The 21783-nt window shown below is 42.2% G+C and overlaps 2 protein-coding genes across 5 annotated transcripts; both read right to left on the bottom strand.

The window, feature by feature from the left end:
* Positions 1–13: 13 nt before the first annotated feature.
* Positions 14–4024, bottom strand: pak1ip1 (PAK1 interacting protein 1). Its single transcript, XM_079751497.1, has 10 exons — positions 3754–4024; positions 3368–3530; positions 2924–3044; positions 2202–2276; positions 2040–2092; positions 1597–1742; positions 1139–1236; positions 830–929; positions 411–540; positions 14–313 (listed from the first exon to the last, which is right to left on the bottom strand). The coding sequence occupies exons 1-10, from the start codon at positions 3832–3834 to the stop codon at positions 180–182; spliced, it is 1101 nt and encodes a 366-aa protein (XP_079607623.1). The 5' UTR covers positions 3835–4024; the 3' UTR covers positions 14–179.
* Positions 4025–5124: 1100 nt separating this feature from the next.
* Positions 5125–18024, bottom strand: LOC307085877 (NLR family CARD domain-containing protein 3-like). Of its 4 annotated transcripts, XM_079750787.1 has the most exons (14): positions 17861–18024; positions 16873–16969; positions 16649–16765; positions 16263–16379; positions 15877–15943; positions 15466–15691; positions 13305–14741; positions 12914–13253; positions 10502–10675; positions 9251–9424; positions 7984–8157; positions 7620–7793; positions 7397–7443; positions 5125–6514 (listed from the first exon to the last, which is right to left on the bottom strand). In XM_079750787.1, exons 2-14 carry the CDS (start codon positions 16953–16955, stop codon positions 5958–5960), a joined length of 3687 nt encoding a protein of 1228 aa, XP_079606913.1. In that variant the 5' UTR covers positions 16956–16969; positions 17861–18024; the 3' UTR covers positions 5125–5957. The 4 variants fall into 4 exon arrangements, with proteins under 4 accessions (XP_079606913.1, XP_079606912.1, XP_079606914.1 ...); XM_079750786.1 differs by having other exon boundaries at positions 12914–14741; XM_079750788.1 differs by lacking the exon at positions 7984–8157 and having other exon boundaries at positions 12914–14741.
* Between the last annotated feature and the right edge of the window lie 3759 nt (positions 18025–21783).

Here is a 21783-nt window from a genome sequence, read left to right as displayed (position 1 = left end):
TTTTTCCTTTTAATATAAATCATGGTATTTGTGAGTAACAAATATACTATACAATAAAGTCGGCAGAATGAGTCAAAAATGTGATCTACACTGTGGAACATAAGAGTACTCCAGCGCCACCTAATGGTGAACACAAGTTTGTTTAAACACAAAGAAAAAAACTTTCAAATTGTAACATTTTATTGTTTTTTCTGTTTCCTTCCGGTGCCTTTTTTCGCCTTCTTCTTGGGCTGACTCTCGTCTTCAATAATAACCGCGTCAGTTGCAATCCGAACTCTCTTACTCCTTGTAATCTCCTTGGCGAGCTCTGCCACTTTAAAAATGGGAAAAAAAGAAAGCCAATCACATCAATACATCCATTTTGTAAGATGAAAAAAAAATAAGGTCAGTGATCAGCGTCTCTCAAGTACCTTCGGCTGGTGTTACCGCAGGTTCTGGATCTTCCTTGGCTTCCAGTATCAACTCAGGCGTCCACACGGCCATGCAGGTGAGACGGGCTGTGGAGTTCACCTCTCCCAGCAGAGTAGGCGGCTTCAGCTCCTTCACGACAACAGATACAGGCCGCTACGTTAACAACATATTCTGCCACGTCGCTGGGCTTTTAATACCCATGTCAAGATCATGAACAAAAACCTTAATAATATACATTTTGCCCTAGTGCTATCTAGATTAGTCCCAAAACTATATTTGTGACAAATTGATGTTGGGTGCAGAAATGTCCATGTGATGCATCAGTGACATATGGTGGTCAGTGATATTTGCGCTCCATTTTAAAGTCACCAATGTATTTTTCTACACGAAATATCTGGTACAACCAATGAATAATCACCTCGCCAATTACGAGTTTCCACATTTTGATGAATCCGTCGTTCGATGCCGTGACCAGTACAACATACTCCTCTGCGCTGAAGCAGTCAACAGCTTTTACTCTGAAAAACACAAATTGACCGTTTTGTTTATGTTTACTAATGGACGACACGTGCAACATCCTTATAAATAGGGATGGATTCTATACAGACATGCATAGAAAGCTGGGGTGGTTTGTATTGACCCAGACAGTACAATAGAGAATAAAATGCAATGTGTCTTCGACTGTTGATTTCAGGGTTGGATATTGAAATTTTGTGCCGGGATGTACCTTGTTTCATGGGCGGTGAATTCACAGAGCCACTGCTCTGTTCCCACGTCACACAGCCTCACCTTCTCATCGTCTCCTGCAATAGCCAGGATGGAGTTCTAGAGGGTAATGGTAGCAGAATACAGTCACAAATAAATGTACACATTACAATATTTGATTTCTCAATTAATCCTTTGTTATGGACAAAGGTGTCTGCTCAATGAAGAAACATTTGAATGAATGACGGTAATAATGTGGGCGTTTGTTATTTATATATCTGTAACACATTATATGTTATGTATATATAAGGATAAGGTGAGTCATCAGTCCAACAGCGGCTTCACGGACCACACAGCCATGTCAATTGAAACCATTATAACAACATTAGACTCTTACTTAGGACAGAGTGGATTCCATCCTGTCACATGAGAGATCATTAGACTGAGTTTTCAAAAGGCCAAATAACAGCGAAAACGTACAGTTATGAACTTAATGGATGAGATCCTCTTGGGGTTTGTGATGGTTCCAGTCAGAGAAGCGGTCGCCAGGTCATAAATGTCCACTTTTTCATCTATCACCACCACATACTTATCCCCATCTGGGGACCAGCGGACAATTTGTGCATCTGACAAAAGGGAAAAGAGAGGAAACATGTTGGCGCGTTGCTTTAAAGACCTAGCTGAAGAATATGTTTAAGTAATATGACAAATGAGCAAGTAAAACAGGAATTAATTTTGGGGATGTAGCAAGCAAGAGTAACAGGGTTGTATTTAGAGGAGGGCGTTATCAATTTATTTGTGGCAATTTTATGCTCAGCCACTCAGACTCGGTGACGTCACAGCGAAGACACAACGCGAAAACATGAGAACATGCACGTCAATCCAGCTTGGGATATCACTAGAAACAATATGATGCAACATACTCATCTTGATGTTTTTGATAAAGGCCGCTCTTCCATCAATCAAATTCCACGTCCTAACCGAGATAAAAGAGTGGATGAGAATTCGCAATTGACTTGATCTATTGTTTGTATTATTTATCTGACTTCAGGGCCGTCCTTCTGTAAACATTCAATGGACTTTACCTGAGGGTCTTGTCTGTGCCGACCGACAGCGCCAGTTTACCAGAGGGGTGGACGGATAGGGATGTCACCTTGCCTCTGGTAGAATCGATTAAAAATGTGTATTCAATTTCTTTTTTTTCATCATTTTAAGTTATGGATTTAACACATTGATCTTATCGTTGGGGCAGTGGGATAGAGCATTAATATAATCCAGTTTAAATTTCCAATACAATCCGTGTAATGAGATTTTCTTTACAATGGGTGCCACCAATGACAGCATCACTTTGCTAGTATGAAAGTGAGCAGAAGAAAAACAGTTTGGGCTCTAAACAGTTTAATCAATTTGAAGAAACATCCCTGACCCCACCAATGTGCTCAATGTATTAAATCAGCAAACTGGTCTTTGAGGCGAGTGTTAAAGGACATAGGACATATCATGCCACCAGGTGTGAGTGTGATTCGCCTTGCAAGCCGTTTCGAAAATCTGCCCCATATGACATCACTAGTGGGCGTGTCCACCTAGATCTGTGCTGGATAGATGAGCAACGTTTACCTCAGTCCACTGGGTAGGCTGTTGGACTGATCTATCCAGCACAGATCTAGGCAGACACGCCCACTAGTGATGTCATATGGGGCAGCTTTTCAAAACGGCTTGTAAGGCGAATCACACTCAGACCTGGTGGTGTGATATGTCCCCTTTAAGTCTGTTCTATGATCTTGACAAGGCCTCGTTCTCGACGTACCGGTGAGCCGGGATGGATTTCAGGCACTCCCACTTCTTGGTGCTCCACACGCAGATGAGGCCGTCCTCTCCTCCGCTCAGCAGGTGAGACGAGCCGTAGAACTCCAGACATGTGATGGTTCCTGGGCGAGAAGAACACACATGTAGCGCATCATACGAAGAGACCCTGGCTACAGCTTGTTGTTGATTAAAACAAAACCAGACATACGCTTATGCTCAGGTATTTCAGACTGACAATAAAGACACACACCATCACCATCATCATCTAAGCGGTAAGGTGTCCTTTATTACTAATTTTCTTACATATTTTATTTCAAATGACAATTGTAAAAGCAATTGCAAAGTTATGAAAAAGAGAAATTCTCAACTTCTAAGTAAAAATGTATCAATATTGATAAATTATCATGTTAAACTGATTTACATTTACATTCAACTAATTTCTTACCATCGTGATGAAGCAACGCTCCATGCTCAACTCCTTTCTTCAAATCGTATAACTGTATGGTTTCATCTTTGCTGCCTGTGACAACAAATCTTTCACTAGTTGCGACAGCTGATATGGACTGTGTATGGGCATGATGTGTGAAGTCTGCAGTGGCTTTCCATTCCTGCAAAGTGGAACAATTATATCGTATTTGTCATTGTAGGGTCAACTAAGGTTATAAGGTGGACTGTTACGTTAAATCGTACATACATAATATAAGCAAGTCGTGCCAGGTTAAAATCAGTTGAGGGCAGACCAGTATCATAGGTCTACCGGCTGTAACATCGGATGTCAACGTATTCAACCAAACAGAAAACGAGGAAAGTTTCCAATCCTATTGCACTTACCGATTCCGATTCACAGGTAACCTTGTAACCAAATATGATCTGTTCATAGCTCCCAGCAATAATCTGCACTACAGTGGCCATGCTTCTAGAGCAAAAGAGATCTCAAATAGTTTTAAACGTCTTGCCCTCGATCTATTTAACCCTATTTATGGACGTAATACAATCTGTCAGTTTTTCGTATAAAATCTTTCGAAAATTACGATATAGGTATTCTTTTTAAATAACTATACAACGTGTAGAACACATTAGGAAAACATTGCCCACAACGTGCGGAAACCTACGCATGCTCAAATTCACTTCCTTCCGCCGTCGGATACTGTCTAAATGTCAAAAATAAAAGCTCGAACCAAATGTCAAAATAAAAGCTACAAAAATAAGGTGTTAGGAAGCGTTTAAGCCGGTGTGCTGTAAACCTAAATAAAACCCTTAACGAATTCTTATCACCATTATGCTTTATTAACTAAACAGAAAGTCCCTTATTTGTACACAATAAACACAAGGACACAAACAATAGAAGAACAGTCCCTTACATGTACTCAATAAACACAAAATCTCAAACAATAGTAGAACAGTCCCTTACATGTACACAATAAACACAAGGACTCAAACAATAGAAGCAGCAGACATTACTATTCATAAACAGGTGTGCACATATCTTTAATAACTGAACATGTTCTGGTGCTGTGTCGTTCCCCACAGAATACAAGGAATCATTAGTTTAAAGCCATCACAACATGATCGATAGCTTTTATCAGACTGCTTGCATTATGAATATAAAATTAAATCTGCTTTAAATCTGGTTCCATGTTAGGCTTATCAAAATATAAACTGATATTAGAGCCCTGCAGTATGAAAATGTTAAAGTCTGAAAATATACACAATATTGTAGTATAAACATGTTTCGATTTACCATCAATAAATATTTAAAATACATTTGACATTAGAAATATAGTCTTTGTAAAACCTGCTTAGTTAACCTCATGGAAGATCTTAAAAGTCTCTTCCTTCCAGGGTTTATCAAGATCAACTTTCAGAAGCCCAAGAGGAGAACGTAGCATTTGGATTATGGTTGAGTCCAATCATTTACAATTAGGGCATTTAGCAGACGCTGTTATCCAGCCAGCTCGTCAGAAGCAGTTAAGGTCAACACACAGCTAGGAGGAGCTGGGGATCGAACTAGCAACCTTTCGGTTACAAGGCAACCGCTCTACCTCCTGAGCTAAGGCGACCATTTACATCACCAAAACACAGTGTGTGTCTTTACATATACTATACGTTACATATACTATATATACTCGTGTGTTCAGGGGCGTGGCCACATGGAGGCCACGGCCACCATTGGTCAGAGGATGGCTCCCCACTGCCCCCCCCCCCCCCCAGTCGGAGAAAAAAAATTAAAACGAAAACCTGAACAGAAACGGTCTAAAGAAATCTGAAATATATGCATCATTATTTTTTATCTTATTTTGACTAATTATTTTTATTTTAAGTCTTATATTTTCATATTCTAAATAAATATTGCACTTAAAATGCTACAGTTGACCTAAATAGATGATTTCCTAAAATGAAAGTTCCATGTCTTTCAGTCATTTGCACTAAAAACATCCCTCATGTTAACCTCATGTTAAGGTCCCAAACCCCCTCACACATAATCATGACACATCGCACCACATCTAAGCACCCATTCCAATAACATGGGATTATCAATAAGACATTAGTAGTGTCCATAAGAACGTTAATTCAGTCCATTGTTTATGGCCTGACGGGCCGCAGGGAACCCGCCTCCTGAGTGTCGCCGTTGGTGAGTTTTAAAATGTACGTTTTTGACCATCAAGTGCCACCCCACCCCAGTGCCATAAAAGACTGGCCCGAGCTGACCCCCCACAAATAACATCCTGGCTACTCCCGTCACACACACTGCATAATGCGTGTGTGTGTCTTTATATATGTGTATTCATCTATGCACGTGTGTGTTTGTGTTTATATGTGTGTGTGTGTGTGTGTATGCGCACGTGTGTGAGTGCATGTGTGTGCGCATGTGTGTGTAATATATCATACGTGTATGTGTTAATGTATGCGCGCGTGTGTGTCTTAATACATGTGCGTGTCTGTAATCATATGCGCGTGTGTGTGTTAATATACGCGTGGTTTTGTTCACGTGTGTCTTCATACAGAGAGATGAGAGATAGAGATAGAGAGAGACACTATAACTTACACAGAGACACTGAGGAACCCCTATTGCCCCAGAACCCAAACCCAGGGAGGAGGTCCTCCTGGGTGAAGGAGGCCTGGAAGGTGTGGATGTGTGTCAGTGTGTCTGAGGACCATCCTCCATCTGGGGACACTCTGTAGAAGGACAGAGTGCCAGCAGGCCGGTCCAGATACACTCCTACTCTGATGGAGCCAGCGGGGGGGAGAGGTATGTCTGTTCCTCTACCGTTGTACCAGGCAGAGTAAACATCATCAAGACAAAAAAGACTCCAGGACTTGTTGTTCAATCCAAGCCTCCTGTCATCACACTCTCCTCTCCTTGTGATTCCTCTGTATGTCACTCCTATATCAACATCTCCTTCCCTCTCTACCTCCCAGTAACAGCAGCCAGTCAGAGCCTCCCTACCCAACACCTGGGCCCAGTGGTCAAATCTCTCTGGTTGATCCGGATACGACTGGTCCTTTCTAACCAGCGTCACCTTCCTGTTGTCCTCAGACAGAGAGAGTCGTCTGTGGGCTGTGTTTGGGTCCAGTGTGAGTTCACAGGCATCTGACGGAGAACAAGACAAGATTAGCTGCTGAACCATTCTTCATCATCATCATCATCATCATCATCATCATCATCAAAATCACTAGTACTGTTCTCTTGCATTCTTTTTCTTCTTCCTGTTTCACGTTCATCTACTCTACAAACATTAACATAGAAAGACTAAATCATATCAGAGCAACTATAGTGGACTAGTGTGCTATAGCTTTAGAAATATTAGTGCACATTGTTTATAACATCATTAAAGTTAAACTTAAATGTAAATCCCATGTGTGTGTGAGTGGCTGTCCCATTCAAACATTGAAGCCTAGAAAAAAATATAAACTGAAACTACTCCCGCAATATTTAGACGACATATACATATAATACATCAAAACGGTCAGCATGATGAGCTGATTGTTCCCCTGGAATATCTAAGCTATAGTCTACATACTTTTAAGATATTAGACTTTGAAAGGTTCCATTACACGTCCATTGTGATCCACCTGTTTCAACCACAGACTGAACCAGCTGAGTTCACATAGAGGTTGGAAAATGACTGGTACCATAGACCTGGTTCATACATACTATACATAGACATGTACACATACGTACACACACCTACACAAACATATTAGACATACATAAACACAGGGAAACATAGCTATACATGCGTATACATAAGTACGTATACACAAGTACACATACATACAGTACGTAGACATGTACACATACGTACACACACCTACACAAACATACTAGACAAACATAAACACAAGGAATCATAGTTATACATGCGTTTAAACAAGTCCACATGTGAATTACTCGATGTCACCTCCTGCTATGTGAATGGACTCTCCATCTCAAAAGTTAGTGTGTGTTGTGATGAATCAAACAGACACTTACATCTCTTTAGAGCTGGTTTCAGCCTCCACACTCCAGCGTGCTCCACACTGGGGGGGAATCAAAGTGAGAGCAGCATGTTGAAACATTCATCTTCATCATCTGCTGTCTCATCACATTCTACACAATATGAGTTACAGCTGCCTTTTCAAACCACTTCATCTAGCAGCGGCTTGAATCCGTGTAGGAGACTTTATCCCTGAGTGGTGAGCTGTCCTCTCCATACCTGAGAGTGTCCAGTCTCCAGCGTGGATCCTCCAGTCCAGCAGAGAGCAGCGCAGCTCCTGAGTCTCCTGGGTGATTGTAGCTCAGATCCAGCTCTCTCAGATGGGAGGGGTTGGAGCTCAGAGCTGAGGCCAGAGAAGCACAGCCTTCCTGTGTGACCAGGCAGCCAGACAAGCTACACACACACACACACACAAAAACACACACACACACACACACACACACACACACACACACACACACACACACACACACACACACACACACACACGTGAGAATTATAACTTTTATAGAGGTAAATCTGTTCAATGTCCTCTGATGTGGATCTTGTGGTGTAACTGTTTTGACCATTGAGTCAAACTGACCTGAGAGTTTCAAGTGTACAGTGTGTACTCCCCAGTCCAGCAGAGAGCAGCTTCACTCCTGAATCCTGCAGATCATTGGAACTCAGGTCCAGCTCTCTCAGACTAGAGGAGTTGGAGCCGAGAACTGAGGCCAGAGCTTCACAGCATCTCTCTGACAGATGACAGCCAATAAGCCTGCACACACAATGCACACAACCTCTTAGGAACTGTGTTGAATGTTTAACCATATCTAATTTGTTATTAGATAGGTTTTATTAGTTTAACTAAATGTCAGTAAAGTAGATCTTCAAAATATGACTTACTTAGAGGTCAGATAACTAAAGATTCAACAAAACTCTTGAAAATGTCCCTAAAAAGAGCCAGATCTAAGAACAAACTGTTATTACAGTTTACTAAACAAATCTAAAGTCTACCTTATTGTCTGACTACATGGTTATGAGTAGAATAGAAATGTAATAAAACATACACCTTATACCATCATTAACAAACTTAATCCAACATACACCTTTTACTGTCATGGCAACACAAATAGATTGAGATGCAGGTCTTGTGTTTGATAAGATGATTGGTAATGGCGCTGCGATGCACACACACTGCCAAGGTTTAGTTCAGTGCCGAGCTAAAGCGCTGTATTGCGGCGCCAGAGTGATAGCTCTATTGGGAAACACGACCCACTAAAGTTCCCATGAAGTCAATCTGCTTTGATCAGAAAACTTAAACACTGGTTTTTACTTAGTGCAAAGTTTCATTAAAATGTCACCGCAGCACTAGCGCTATTCAAGAGCCTGTAAAGAAATGCACTATTCTGGATGACCCAGAGAAGAAGATAAATCCTAATTGGAGTGTATTATCCAATCAGCAGCCGGTTATTATTAGTAGGTATTTGATTGAGGAGGAGGAGGATGAAGAGTTGTCTGGTGAGGAAAGAGAGGTTGAGGCTCTCGCAGTAAAAACAGAAACAGACCCCCTATGCAATCAAAACATTAACAACTCATTTAAAGTGAGTGAATCTGTTCACATGAATGGACACAGATGAATGGTACGTGACCAAGGTCATTCTCACGTCTAATCAAGGGGTGCGACCAGATTTGTTAGGGTGCCACCAAATGAAAATATTAGTGCCACCCGTAGGAAATGTGTCTTGAGCCCTGAGAGGACACTTTCTACTTATTTATTTAGACCAGTTAACTTTCTGGAGGTAAATCTGTTCAATGTCCTCTGATGTAGAACTTGCGGTGTAAGTGTTTGAACGATGAGTGAAACTGACCTGAGAGTTTCCAGTGTACAGTGTGGACTCCCCAGTCCAGCAGAGAGCAGCTTCACTCCTGAATCCTGCAGATCATTGGAACTCAGGTCCAGCTCTCTCAGACTAGAGGAGTTGGAGCTGAGAACTGAGGCCAGAGCTTCACAGCATCTCTCTGACAGCTGACAGCCATTCAGCCTGCACACAATAAACACAACATGTTAGGAACTGGGTTGAATGTTTAACCATATCTAATTTGTTATTAGATATGGTTAAACATTCAACCCAGTTCCTAACATGTTCAGTGCCGAGTTAAAGTGTTGCGGCGCCAGGATAACGAATAATGACCGTTGCTAAGCATATAATGACCGCTGTCAAGGAAAGTTAATTTTTTGCCGACTTTCGTATGACTCCGCAAGTAGTCTGGTAACTTATCAACCCCAACGTACTCGGTTGCTAAGCGACGTCAACGTCTTTGGCGGACTATTTCTCTGCTGATCAACACTACGAATGTTGGCAACAAATAAATTGAAAAAAGACACACCGTGTGAAGTTATTTTGGCCATAGTTTCCATATTCTAAAGACGTGTCTAATTCACCGTCATGCAGGCTGTGTTCAGTAAAATAAATAGCGATCTGTTTTCGGCGCATGTAGGCCTATCTTCATAAGCCAACGTTGAAATAATTTTGATGTTGAATGTTGATGGCGCAGTTGTTGAAATAAACAGATTGATTTCATATCATAAAAGCCTCTCCCTGTGTTATTGTGTGTGCGTGTATACGAGGTGCGTGCGTGCGTGGGGGGTTCTTGATTGACGGATTTTCGAATATTATTCGAATACTTCTCAGAGAATATTGCATAGTATTTTTGCCAGAAATGCGCATCCCTAATTAGTAGGGACTTGATTGAGGAGTAGGAGGATGAAGAGTTGGTTGGTGAGGAAAGAGATGTCGGTAGAAACTGAGAAAGACCCCCTATGCAATAAAACTTCAACAACTTATTTAAAGTGAGTGAATCTGTTCACATGAATGGACAGAGGTGGATGGTACGTGACGAAGGACATTTTCCCATATAATAAAGGGCTGCGATCACATTTGTTAGGGCGCCACCAAAATATAAAAATGAGTGGCACCAGTAGGAAATGTGTCTTGAGCCCTGAGAGGACATATTCTACTTATTTATTTAGACCTGTTAACTTTTTGGAGGTAAATCTGTTCAATGTCCTCTGATGTGGAACTTGTGGTGTAAGTGTTTGACCATTGAGTGAAACTGACCTGAGAGTTTCCAGTGTACAGTGTGGACTCCCCAGTCCAGCAGAGAGCAGCTTCACTCCTGAATCCTGCAGATCATTGGTACTCAGGTCCAGCTCTCTCAGACTAGAGGAGTTGGAGGTGAGAACTGAGGCCAGAGCTTCACAGCATCTCTCTGACAGCTGACAGCCATTCAGCCTGCACACAATAAACATGTTAAGAACTGTGTTTAAAATAGCTTACATCTTTTACTTTTAACATAATGAAAAATGATGTAAACTTTAATTAGAGATGTTTTATTAATTGAACTACATTAGATCCTTAAATGGTAGCATGATTAAGTAATTGTCCTTATCCTTATTAGAAAAGTGTTTTTAGCTTAACTAAGGTTTAAAACATTGGATATTTAATTTTTTATTATGATTGGGGTGTATGTTAAATGAATGTTAAATAGTTGATTGAATTTTTTTAAAATGTTTGCCGCTGTTTTCTGCGGCGGAATTTTACTTTGCTCCGGTGTAAGTAAACCGAGAAGCGCTCTCCAGTCGGGATACCAAGCAGTAGCCTACAGCGGGATTGAATCACTGGATTGGAAACGAACGGCAACATGGTGCTAGAGTGTGCATTTACCGACTGTAAAAAATAAACACCACTGATGGGCACCCCAAAGTTTCCACCAATTTTCATTACGAGATCCAGAAAGGACTCAACTGTGGCTTCTTGCTGCTGGCTCGGACATCAACACACCGGCAGAGACTCAATTTGTCATCTGTCATTTTTATACTTTTTCTGCACTGGCACCACCAGTCTCCCGGTGTTCTTTCCCGGTTCTCTAACTGCGGGGGCTGTCTCTACAGACGCTCTTTCTCTTCAGTTCTTCGTCAGTGTATTCCGGCTCATACAGGTACAGTTTGCTAGATACAACTAATTCCTCATCGTCTTCAAAATCAGACACATTGCTATGTCTTTCAAATGTGGCCATCTCTTGTTTATTGAATAGGCTAATAAAATACCTTTGTGCACTGTACTCTGTACTTCTATAGCAATGACAGAGGCAGGTAAATAAACTATAATAGATCCGGTTGCCTAGGTAATATCAGTGCGCTAGCCTAGCACCAGCGTTCTCTGCAAATAGAAGGACTAAATGAAAAGTGTTGAAAACGGTCTCCAATGAAAAATAACACTGGCTCACTTGGAAATAAGGTCTCAGGTCCAAAATTCCGAACTACCCCTTTAATGCGTATTTCTTTTTTAAATCGCGTTAAAATAAGATTGTGTTAACGCGTTATTATCGCGCTAATTTTAACAGCCCTAATTGTTATACATGCTATTACTGAACGTACCAGTGGCGGATTCATTACGTAATTTATGGCCTTGGCATAACTGGATTGTCACGCCGCGTCCTACTACGCGGTCCAATACCGCCATCTAGCGACTACTTGACGCCAGTGGTCCTTCTCCCGGCACACCAGTAATCACCATTCCCTACTTCAGCCGGGGATTTCCTATCAGCCGGCGCCAGTTCGTCGTTACGTCTACCCAGTCAGTATCGGTCCTACCAGCATTATTGAACCTCTGTTTCGTAGCCTGCCCCTGTGGTAACCACCTCTCCCCTTTCGTAGTTCTCCACCTGACACCGGACCCCTACCTGCCTGACTACCCGCATACCGTCTCGTCCTCGCCTGCCTGACTGCCTACCTGCTATCGGACCCCTGCCTGCCTGACTACCCGCCTGTCGTCGAACCCCTTTCTGCCTGACTGTCTGCCTGTTACCGGACCCCTGCCTACTTGACTACCCGCCTGCCTACCAATAAATCCCGTTCCACGTACCCCGCCTCTGCCTCCCTGTGTTCAGCATTTGGGTCCCCACGTCCTGTTCCCATAACTGGATGGGCCTAGTTTATTTCAAAGCCTGAACAAACAAGTAAACAATCCACTGTCGGCGCCAACCGTCACCGTGATGTTGCGTAAAGACGTCACTGGACAGGACTATTGAGTACGAGAGGAGCTTCTGAATACTATTCATTTTTGTTAGCTACTGTAAAAAAAAAAAATTCAAAATGTACTACAGACAATTAAACATTAAAAGAAAAAATTATATATATATTTTTTCTTCCATGAATCTGATTCGGTGGGCCCCCTGTCAATCTGGGTGGGCCTGTAGCACCGAGGCCCACCCATAGGTCCACCCCTGGAACGTACAGATGTATTGTATTTTATTATACCTTGTTTATCCTAGCTTTCTGTATATTATGATACGTTTATTGAGATACATGTTATTAGTGAACCTATAAAATATCTTATATATTCTAGCATTAGGTATATTTTGTGTGTATTGTGATATATGTTATAATTGAACCTAAAGAGATGTTTTGTATATTATTATTACGTATATAGTGTTGTGTGTTTTGTAATACATGTTATTATTGAACTTACAGATATGTTTTGGAGGCTTTGAACACTGGCAGCAGTCTCAGAAGACCCTCCTCTGAAGCTTTGTATTTCTTCAGGTCAAACACGTCCAGCTCCTCTTCTGATGACAGTAAGATGTAGACCAGAGCTGACCACTGAGCAGGAGAGAGAAATTCTGTGGAGAGTCTTCCTGATGTCAGGGACTGTTGGATCTCCTCCACTAGAGAACGGTCGTTCAGCTCATTCAGACAGTGGAACAGATTGATGCTTCTCTCTGGAGAGAGATCTCCCTCTATCTTCTCCTTGATGTAAGACACTGTTTTCTTATTGGTCTGTGAGCCCCTTCCTGTCTGTCCCAGCAGATCTTGTTTAATCTGAGTGATTAGTGATCTACTTCCTTTTTTCCCCAACAGACCTCGTAGGAGATTCTGATTGGTCTCCAGAGAGAGGCCCAGGAGGAAGCGGAGGAACAAGTCAAGGTGTCCGTTCTCACTCTGTAAGGCCTTGTCCACAGCACTCTGGTAGAGGAGGAGTTCATCTTCCCTGGAGGTTGGTTGTTCTTCTGTGAGCAGATTGACCCCAGTGTTGATAAAGGACCAGAAGACATAAAGGGCAGCCAGAAACTCCTGGATGCTCAGATGGACAAAGCAGAACACCTTGTCCTGGTACAGCCCACACTCCTCTTTAAAGATCTGGGTGAACACTCCTGAGTACACTGAAGCTGCTCTGATATCGATGCCACACTCTGCCAGGTCTGCCTCGTAGAAGATCAGGTTGCCGTTCTCTAGCTGGTTAAAAGCAAGTTTTCCCAGAGAAACAATGATCTCCCTGCTCTCTGAACTCCATTGTAGATCTCTTTCAGCTCTCCCATGATACTTCATGTCCCCCTGTATGGACTGAACCCTCAGGAAGTGGCTGTACATCTGAGTCACGGTCTTGGGCATCTCTTCTCCTCTCTGGGATGTTTTGAAGAAGTCCTCCAGAACTGTAGCAGTGATCCAACAGAAGACTGGGATGTGACACATGATGTGGAGGCTTCGTGATTTCTTGACGTGGGAGATGATTGTGCTGGCCAGCCTCTCCTCTCTGAATCTCTTCCTGAAGTAGTCGTCCTTCTGTGGGTCGGTGAACCCTCTCACCTCTGTCACCATGTCAACACACTCGGCAGGGATCTGATTGGCTGCCGCAGGGCGTGTGGTTATCCAGATGCGAGCGGAAGGAAGCAGGTAGCCCCTGATCAGGTTTGTCAGCAGCACGTCCACCGAGATGGACTTTGTGACATCAGTCCAGATCGGGTTGTTCTGGAAGTCCAGAGGAAGTCGACACTCATCCAGACCATCCAAGATGAAAACAACCTGGAATCGGTCAAATCTGCAGATTCCTGCTTCTTTGGTCTCAATAAAGAAGTGATGAAGCAGTTCGACCAAGCTAAACTCTTTCCCTTTCAGTAAATTCAGCTCTCTGAAAGGGAGGAGAAATGTGATGTGTATGTCGTGGTTGGTTTTGCCTTCAGCCCAGTCCAGAGTGAACTTGTATGTTAAGACGGTTTTACCAATGCCGGCCACTCCAGTTGTCATTATTGTCCTGATTGGTTGATCGTGTTCAGGTAAGGGTTTAAAGATGTCCTCACATCTGATTGGTTTTTCCTCCATGGCTGGTTTCCTGGAAGCTGTTTCAATCAGTCTGACCTCATGGTCCTTGTTGACCTCTCCACTGCCCCTCTCTGTGATGAAGAGCTCTGTGTAGAAGTCGTTCAGATCTGTTTGCTGTCCTGCTTTAGCAATTCCCTCAAACACACACCTGAACATCTTCTTCAAACGAGACTTGATTTTACGTTGGCACTCGACAGATCCTAAAAGAGAAAACAACAGAAGACATCAGTTAGTGGAAGGTGACGTCAGTGGAACCAGGTCAATATTTCCTGTTAAATGATCAACTTCATGATATTTAGTGGCTTCATTACTTGTGGTCAGGGAAGCTGGTCGTGACAAGGACGTCATGTTACAGATTCAAAATGTTCAGGACTCTTTTGTTATTTCACAGCAATATGATTGATCTATTGATAGTAATAATGATAGTGAATCAGTGTAAGGTGACTTGTTATGCTGACATAACAAGATAGTGTTGCATCTATTCCACTGAGTTATTCTGCAGTTGATCTGCAGTATAATGATTAATGTTATTTAACCTGATACCCCCACAATAACCCTACATATCTGGATCAAACCGTTTAACCTGATACCCCCACAATAACCCTTCATATCTGGATTAAACTATTTAACCTGATCCCCCTACAATAACCCTACATATCTGGATCAAACCGTTTAACCTGATACCCCCACAATAACCCTTCATATCTGGATTAAACCATTTAACCTGATCCCCCCACAATAACCCTACATATCTGGATCAAACCATTTAACCTGAAAGTCTATTTCTGCTTTTTTTGAAGTCTCTGTTTTCCACACGAGTCTCCTCTTTTTCAAAATAACAGTATATTCTGTTTAAAATAAAAGATTCTTACTTTACTGTTTGCAAAATAAGAATATTTTCTGTCTTCAAAGTAAGAGTCTTACCGCTCTCCAGTGTGTCGGCCAGTTCCTCCTGGTTCATCTCCATCAGGCAGAGCTTTGTGATGTCCAGCACTCCCTCTATGGCGCGCCTCCTCTGCTCCTTGTTCTTACCATCCACCTCCTCCTCCTCCCTTTGACTCCCTGAGCATTGTGGGTAATCTGAGAAGAGATCCCTCCAGAGCTTCTTCAGCTCCTTGTCTAGGAAAGCGTGTGCGTTCTCCTCAGCCCTCTGGAACAGAACAAACATCAAGGAGAACTTTACTCTGAACTCACTGAGGACATCAGAAGCGTCTGTCCTGGATTCATGTCCCGCTGGTCTGAAGGGGAAATCCTGGAGACTATTAGCCCCACAAGAGATAATTTCTAATGTTCATGTAGAGCTGAAGTCAAACGTCTTGGTGGACATTTTCACACCTTGATCAGCTCTGTTTGATGCTGCTGTACAGACTGAGCACTGGTAACCTTTGACCTCTCCTGGTGTCTGCGGAGAACACACACACACACACACACACACACACACACACACACACACACATACATCAGTAGAGTCTGATAACTCCTGCTTGAGTCTTCTAGAAAAACAAGAAGACTGATTTCCATCTTTAAATTCCCAAGGTAGATCCATAGACCAGTCACTCTTCAAGGAGACAGAGCTGGGTCCAGGGGAGTCTGCTCTGGGCTTCAACACAACACACGCACACACGCACACAATCTATTGGTTTTTCCTGAACTGTAAACATCAGTATCAGTAGAGTCCGACAACAACCAACTGGTCGGTTTTTTTCGTCTGAAACTACTACCTCTTCTTTCTGGAGGGGCGTCCATCTTTAAAGTTTATCAGTCTACCAACAGACTGGTCACTCTTCAAGGAGACACAAGTGGGTCCAGGGGAGTCTGCGCTCTGCTGCTGGAGTCTTCTAGAAGAATCAGAACCAGATGTATGGACGTTTGATAGAAGCTGTACCTCTACAAATCTAGGGCTGTCAGGTTCTGGTCGCTTGGTTGATATCGATATGCACGTGTTGGACCAAATTCTCATTGGTCGGACAATGCACATTGTTTTAGTATCATCTTTTGACCATCGACCAATCGATTGGTCGTAGAGTTGGTTGAATTAAAGACAACCAAGATGATGGTTGTGATTTGGTTGACTACAGCCCTATAATCATCCCTAATCAATCCTTACCTTCTCTCAATATATTGATTTCCATCTTTGAATTCAGGAGGTTTGTCCATAGACCAGCCACTCTTCAAGGAGACACAGCTGGGTCCAGGGGAGTCTGCTCTCTCCTGCTGCTCTGGCCTTCAACACACACACAGCTTTTACTCAGACTAACGAGGGGGTCATGATGTATCACTGCTGAGCTCTGAGATGGACAACAGCCACAGACAGAGAGATCCTCTTCTTACCTCTTAGCTTTGCTCTGGCGGCCATGTTCCCCAGAAAGAGCGGTCTTAGAGGTAGAACCCCCCTCCTCTCTCTCCTCATCCATAGTAGACTGGAGACCTGGACACAAACACAACTCCTCCATCACTTCCTTTGCCTTCTGAACATTCGCTGTTCATTGAGAGAGAAGTTCATTAACCCATTTGTGCCGGCTGCTGCGCTGCGCAACAGCCGGCACAAATGGGTTAAAGCATTATGGACCATTATTCATAGACCATATAATATGAACCCCACAACGTAACCACACTGACCTCACTACAGTACAGATGTGTACAGCAGATGAGAACTGAGAGATGAGAATTAAACACCTTGGAGACTGTAACTGTGCTTATACTACAACACAAAAAAAGATATACAATAGACTTAAAAATGTGGTAAAATAAAAAAGTAAGGAACGGTAGAATAATTTCTCCACTGGAACAAAGTCTGAATTCCGTCACTTCACTGAACCACAGATTCCGTATAAATCAACTGGTGAAGCTCAACACATCGATAGGGTATCCTCTTGTGACCAACGAGTCTCTTTCTTTCCCTCTATGGCCCCAGCTGTGGTTTAAGCCATAGGAACCGAGTCTATATCCACAGGAACCCCCTGGTGAAAGCGGTACAGTCAAGCAACATGCTACTAGGTGGATCTATAAAACTGTAAATCCCCAGTCGCTATGCACTATTTAACTTTTTTGAATATCAGCACATTGAAAGGACTTCTGTCACGTCCTTCTTTTAATTTTGAGTAGCCTCAAGACAAACGATTCACTTGAATATTGAATGCTATGTTCAATTTACCACAGGTCAGAAAAGCAGTGAAACATTAACTATGTATTTTCTACAGTAAACTCATTATTATATACCAGTAACCTAAAGAAAATATAAACGGTAGTAAACTGGTTGATCATTATTATGTACTAGTAACCTAAAGACAACATAAACGGTAGTAAACTATCTGCCTACCTTATCTTCTTATATTTTCCGTGATTAAAATGCATAGATACGGTATAAAGTTATAAAAGTACAAATGTAAGGGAAGAACCGGAGGTTAAAGTGTTTATAAAACAAGTTAATCAGGTGAAAGGTTTCCAAAGCGGAGAAAGCTCTTCGCTGCGACAGACCTTTCGGGTGAGCTAGAAACCTTAAGAAGGAAGTAAGTAACTCAACTCAACCGGTTTGACCCAAGGGTTTGAAGCGCAGAGAGATGGTGGGAAGCCAGGAGCCGCCCTCTCAGTGCGTGTCACGTGTTTTTCGCAGCACCCACACACACACACACACACACACACACACGCACGCACGCACGCACGCACGCACACATGCACGCACGCACACACAGGCTTGTGTGTATCGGGGGGGGGGGGGGGGGTGCATTGCCCTGCGAGCTTCTGTAAGGGTTTCAATCCGCACTATTCAATCCCCCCCCCTTGTCCGTTCCATTTAGCGTTGAAAGAGGAGAAATTACTGAAGTGGTGCCACAATACGGTCAAACAGCATCCCCTGGTGGTTGAATGGTGGAAGTGAGGCCGCAATTTGGTCAAACACAATATTCTGGTGGTGGGACTGCGGCATCGATACTATCAGTCCGATCTCTGATGGTGGGATGAGGGAAGCATAGCGGTTTTGTTTATTGGTACTTGGTTGGCTATGAATTTTGAAAATACCAGGTATGTTGGTGCAGTGTGACTTTATTGAAAAGTGGGTTTAACACGTACAAGGAATCTGCATTGGAAATTGGTGCAAAAAGTAATAATTAACAGTAATAAACGCATCGAAAACAGAAAAAAAGAGAAGAAAAAAAGAGACATAAATATAAAATGTGATGATTTGTCATAGGACTCAATGAAGGAGCTACAGCGTGTGCAGGTATCTGCAAAATATGGGCATTGGAATGTGCAGATGTTCTGTTCACTGTATTGCATGTAGGTTTAACAATATGTGCATTGTGTATATAGTCCAGAGAACTGTGCGTTAATGTGAAGCATTTAATTAGACTGTTTTGCGGAGAGACCTTGCGTTAATGTAGGGTCGGGGGCGGGTCTTGGCCTAGGCTGATCAAGACGCCAGGAACAGACGTGCAGAAAACGTTCTGGTGGAAAGACGCCTTGTTCCAGATGAACCGCAGCCTCCTGCCAGGGGGACGGTTTTTGGAATCAAACCGGACAATTAAATCGCAAACAAAAGTGGCACACACACGCACAAAGTCCATTTTGCATCAACTCAGAGATATGGATGAGATCTCAACCATGGTCAACTAGCTAAATAAGTTGCGGCTGGTAAGTCAGTTGAGGCAAAACTTATTCCTTGGACGCGGTGTTACCGGGTTTATAACTTAAAGCCAACAGATAGATTAAACTCGATAGATTTTGGATGAGCCTCTAAAACCACCGACTCCCACGTCAACCGTTTTAGATACACAGTCATTGGCGGTTTTAGGCACGAGTGAACCGGGCTGCCGCCCGGGTTGCCGTCACACCAAAATTGTACCGGGGGCGAAAATTGAACCGCCTACGTAATCCGCGTCGAAACATTACGTCATCGTTTGACGCGACTGTCCGTTGCCAGGCAGGTTTCAAAAAACATTCGCGCTCATCAAGACGAAATAACATAATACAGATAACACTTGTTTTTACTTTATATTTATATTGTATTTAATTATTTAATCAAATTTAGCTAGTAAACTGAGTGTTTAAAGTGTATCGTAGTTTATTATCTAAATTAAATGAACACAAAGCTAGCTAGACTAATTGTTTAACCGAATTTAGCTAGTAAACTGAATGTTTAAAGTGTATGTCATCGTTCGACGCGATCGTCCGTTGCCAGGCAACGTTCGACGCGATCATCAGTTGCCAGGCAGGTTTGACATTTTCGAACGCGGTTTGCCTAGGCGGTACAATTTTCGCCCCCGGTTTAATTTTGGTGTGACAGGGCCACTTTATTTATTGAAGAGAATCATGGGTTTTGTGTGAGGTGTTGACATATTCACACGCGTACGTATTGAAATGTCATATTTTAAAAAATAAATATATATTTTATTTAAATAGCAATACAAAATAACAGGGCTCAGGAAACAGTGTAGTACTATTTTGAAGGGGGGCTTCGTCTTGTGCCAATGAAGCTGCGTTTAGACTATTTCCCCGGCAGGTTCCTTGTGCGCGGAGCTGTCCCTGCTCATCCAGGAGGCTGTGGAGATGAAGTGGCCTTTTGTGCCGGAGAATTGGCCGGACAAGGTAGGGCTGAACAGCACAAAAAAAGGTCTAATTATTCTTAATCAATTCGTTTTAATTGGTCATCAATGAGCAGATGGATAACTTTTTTTCTTTAACTTTTTTTTCTTCTTCATTGACTCAGCATCCTGGTCAGAGAGGGCCGGTCTTCATCAGACCCCATTCGGTTCGAGTCAGCTCCACGATATCTGGTTGTGTACCACCGCAACCGCAGTGGAAGGTCTGCCACTCCAGGGGGTGCTAAAGGGCCTCAAAGATGACAATCTTTTTCAGTAAGTAAATAGTATCCAGACCGAGTTTGAAACGGTTATTACTAGAGGTCGGTCCAATGTTTGATAGCAGGTTTTAGTAAGGCTATATGTATGATATACCATACATAATATCATTACTTGACCCTTTTTTATATGTCAATTTCGATTATTTCCAAATTATCAAATTAATTTAATATTAAATAGTATGTCAACCGCATTATTATATAAGAGAACCATACCAATACTTCTTTGTGTCACTAATATATTTATAACAAAATGCTAAATAGATAACCAGCTGCTTTGAGGCTTTCGTTTGCCGAGTTCAATGGAGGAGATCACTTTACTTGGTTTCTATAACAAGGCCCATCATTAATGCTGAACGAATGGCTTCATTCCTCCAGTTCTACCTGCAGGAGAAACACTGCCATGTTGACTGGCTACAAAGCAAGAGGCCACAAAAAAACAGTAAGCCAACTAATTTATGCTATTCTGTACATTAAAGCATCAATGTATATATTTATACTATCATGCTGCAGAACAGTAAGGTTAAATTGCTTAAAAGAAATGTAATGCCCTGTTTTTCTAACCGTTTTTTTCCACATTATTGACCATTTCATCATATTATGGTGATAATTATGATCATTATTGTTGCAGTTGTTTATTTATGTTTATTCTATTTTGGAACTGCTTTACTTTCTTATGTATGCTCCTGCACCTCCATTGAAGCGTCGTACCTTCTTGAGCAGGCTTCAAACTAAACATTAGTTTGGCGTCTTGTTCAACTGCTTGTGTTTACCGTTGTACTTGAAGAAGGATGAAGACAACCACATCCTGAGCCTCCTGTTAAAATGGAAGGGATTGGTGAAGCCACTATTGGACTCTTCATCGGGGTAAGTCCTAAATTTTAAATCGCCCTCTTCACCATTGTCTCCCTGATGTCCAAGCTGAAGATGACGAAAGTGCAGGTAAATATGAACGAATATGTGTGGGAGCTGGTTGGATATATATTGGCATGGCCAATATATTGGGACATCCTATTCCAAGTTGCACAGCAGCAACAACTGAGATCTGTATCATTTCTTCATGCCAACATGCTTTGTATATGTTGTATTATTATTTTGTTGGAAATAAAGATGTTTTAACCCTTGACACAATGTAGCGTTGTGAAATGTAGTTTATGATAAGCCTAAAACAAAAAGTGCCTTTAGGCGAATATTGTATTGAATTATTTATCATATATGTATGTACCAAGTCAAATAAAATCGTTTTTGTAAAAATAAATGATGTTGTTTGACAGTTTTGTTTCTATGAGTCATATATTCAAATTTACAGTCACCAGCCCACCACCGTTATTACTATATGTATGTCCCAAAATGCTCCCTTCCTGCGCATGCGCACTGAGAATGTTGGG

The sequence above is a fragment of the Pollachius pollachius genome (genome assembly GCF_949987615.1).
Source record: "Pollachius pollachius genome assembly, chromosome: 14".
Taxonomy (NCBI): domain Eukaryota; kingdom Metazoa; phylum Chordata; class Actinopteri; order Gadiformes; family Gadidae; genus Pollachius; species Pollachius pollachius.
Note: the sequence above shows the minus strand (reverse complement) of the source record. Positions and strands in the feature narration are given on the sequence as shown.